Consider the following 1,467-nt stretch of genomic DNA (forward strand, 5'->3'; position numbering starts at 1 on the left):
GCCGCCCTGCGGGGGCGGGGGCTGGTGGCGGGGGGGGGGGGGGGCGGCCTGGCTCTGGCCCTGTCCCTCCGCTCGCCCCTCGCCGCCGGCGAGTTGGAGATGCACCCCCCCAGCTTCCCCTGGAGCCACGGCGGACCGCTGTCAGCCCTCGACCACGGCAGGTAACGGGGGGGACACCGGGGGGGAGAGGGGGGGGAGAGGTGGGGAAGGGGGTCCATCACCTCCTTCTCGTCTCCCTCCTCTTCCTCGCAGCCTGCGGCGCGGTTTCCAGGTGTACAAGCAGGTCTGTTCCGCCTGCCACAGCATGGAGTACCTGGCTTTCCGCAATCTCATCGGCGTCACCCACACCGAGGCGGAGGCCAAGGCGTTGGCCGAGGAGGTGAGGGTGTCTTCGTCCCACCGCCCGAGCCCCCCCCGCCACGCACACACACACACCGGGGACCGTCTCGCCGTGGCCGGTGACCCCGGCGTCCCGGCTCAGGGTTCTTCCCGGCGCAGGTAGAGGTGCTGGATGGTCCCGATGAGAACGGCGAGATGTTCACGCGTCCCGGCAAGATCTCCGATCATTTCCCCAAACCCTACCCCAACGCCGAGGCGGCGCGAGCCGCCAACAACGGGGCGCTGCCCCCTGACCTCAGCTACATCGTCAACGCCCGGTAAGGGGACGCTGCGGCAGGTTCTGGATGCGCGAGGAGCTCGGGGTCCCCGGCAGACACCCCCCCCCAGCTGAGGGGAGGAGGACCCCAGCCCCGCTGCTCTCGGGGTCTCTGATGCCCGGGGCTGATTTTACCCCCTCATCACAGGCACGGCGGGGAGGACTACGTGTTCTCCCTCCTCACAGGCTACTGCGACCCCCCAACCGGCGTGACGCTGCGGGAGGGGCTGCACTACAACCCCTACTTCCCAGGCCAGGCCATCGGCATGGCCCCCCCCATCTACAATGAAATCCTGGAATTTGATGACGGTAAGAGGGGCTCGGTGCGGCACAGTGCTGTCCCGTGGGGGTGCCGGTCCCTGGGGTGCTCAGTCCCATCCCCCCTGCTCCTCCCCAGGCACCCCAGCCACCATGTCGCAGATCGCCAAGGATGTCTGCACGTTCCTGCGGTGGGCGGCAGAGCCAGAGCACGACCACCGCAAACGGATGGGCTTGAAGGTGGGTGCCGTGCCCTGGGGGGGGGGGACGGGAGCATGCGGGGAGGGCAGTGGTACCCAAACCCCCACTCTGCACTGGGGTGGTGGCTCCGGGGGGGCTCAACTCTTTCCTCCCCCCAGATGCTGATGATCTCGGGGCTCCTCATCTCCCTTCTCTACTACATGAAGCGCCACAAGTGGTCTGTACTGAAGAGCAGGAAAATGGTTTACCGGCCCCCCAAATAGGGGGGGGAAAAGTGGGGTGCCCCCCACCCCGGCTGCACTGCCTGGGTCACGCACAACCCCTGGGCTGGGGGGGGGGGGGGGCGACGCGCC

General features: G+C 68.7%; 1 protein-coding gene across 1 annotated transcript in view; it reads left to right on the forward strand.

Moving 5' to 3' along the window:
• Positions 1–1,421, forward strand: part of LOC104831322 (cytochrome c1, heme protein, mitochondrial) — a 1,785-nt gene extending 364 nt beyond the window's left edge. Inside the window, exons 2-7 of the mRNA XM_010566821.1 lie at positions 1–161; positions 253–379; positions 499–656; positions 804–964; positions 1,053–1,153; positions 1,273–1,421. Coding sequence (XP_010565123.1) covers positions 1–161; positions 253–379; positions 499–656; positions 804–964; positions 1,053–1,153; positions 1,273–1,377 — 813 coding nt within the window. The 3' untranslated portion in view covers positions 1,378–1,421. The remainder of the gene's footprint in view (positions 162–252; positions 380–498; positions 657–803; positions 965–1,052; positions 1,154–1,272) is intronic.
• Positions 1,422–1,467: the final 46 nt, after the last annotated feature.

The sequence above is a fragment of the Haliaeetus leucocephalus genome, unplaced genomic scaffold (genome assembly GCF_000737465.1).
Source record: "Haliaeetus leucocephalus isolate CR32 unplaced genomic scaffold, Haliaeetus_leucocephalus-4.0 Scaffold218, whole genome shotgun sequence".
In the NCBI taxonomy this organism is placed as follows: Eukaryota; Metazoa; Chordata; class Aves; order Accipitriformes; family Accipitridae; genus Haliaeetus; species Haliaeetus leucocephalus.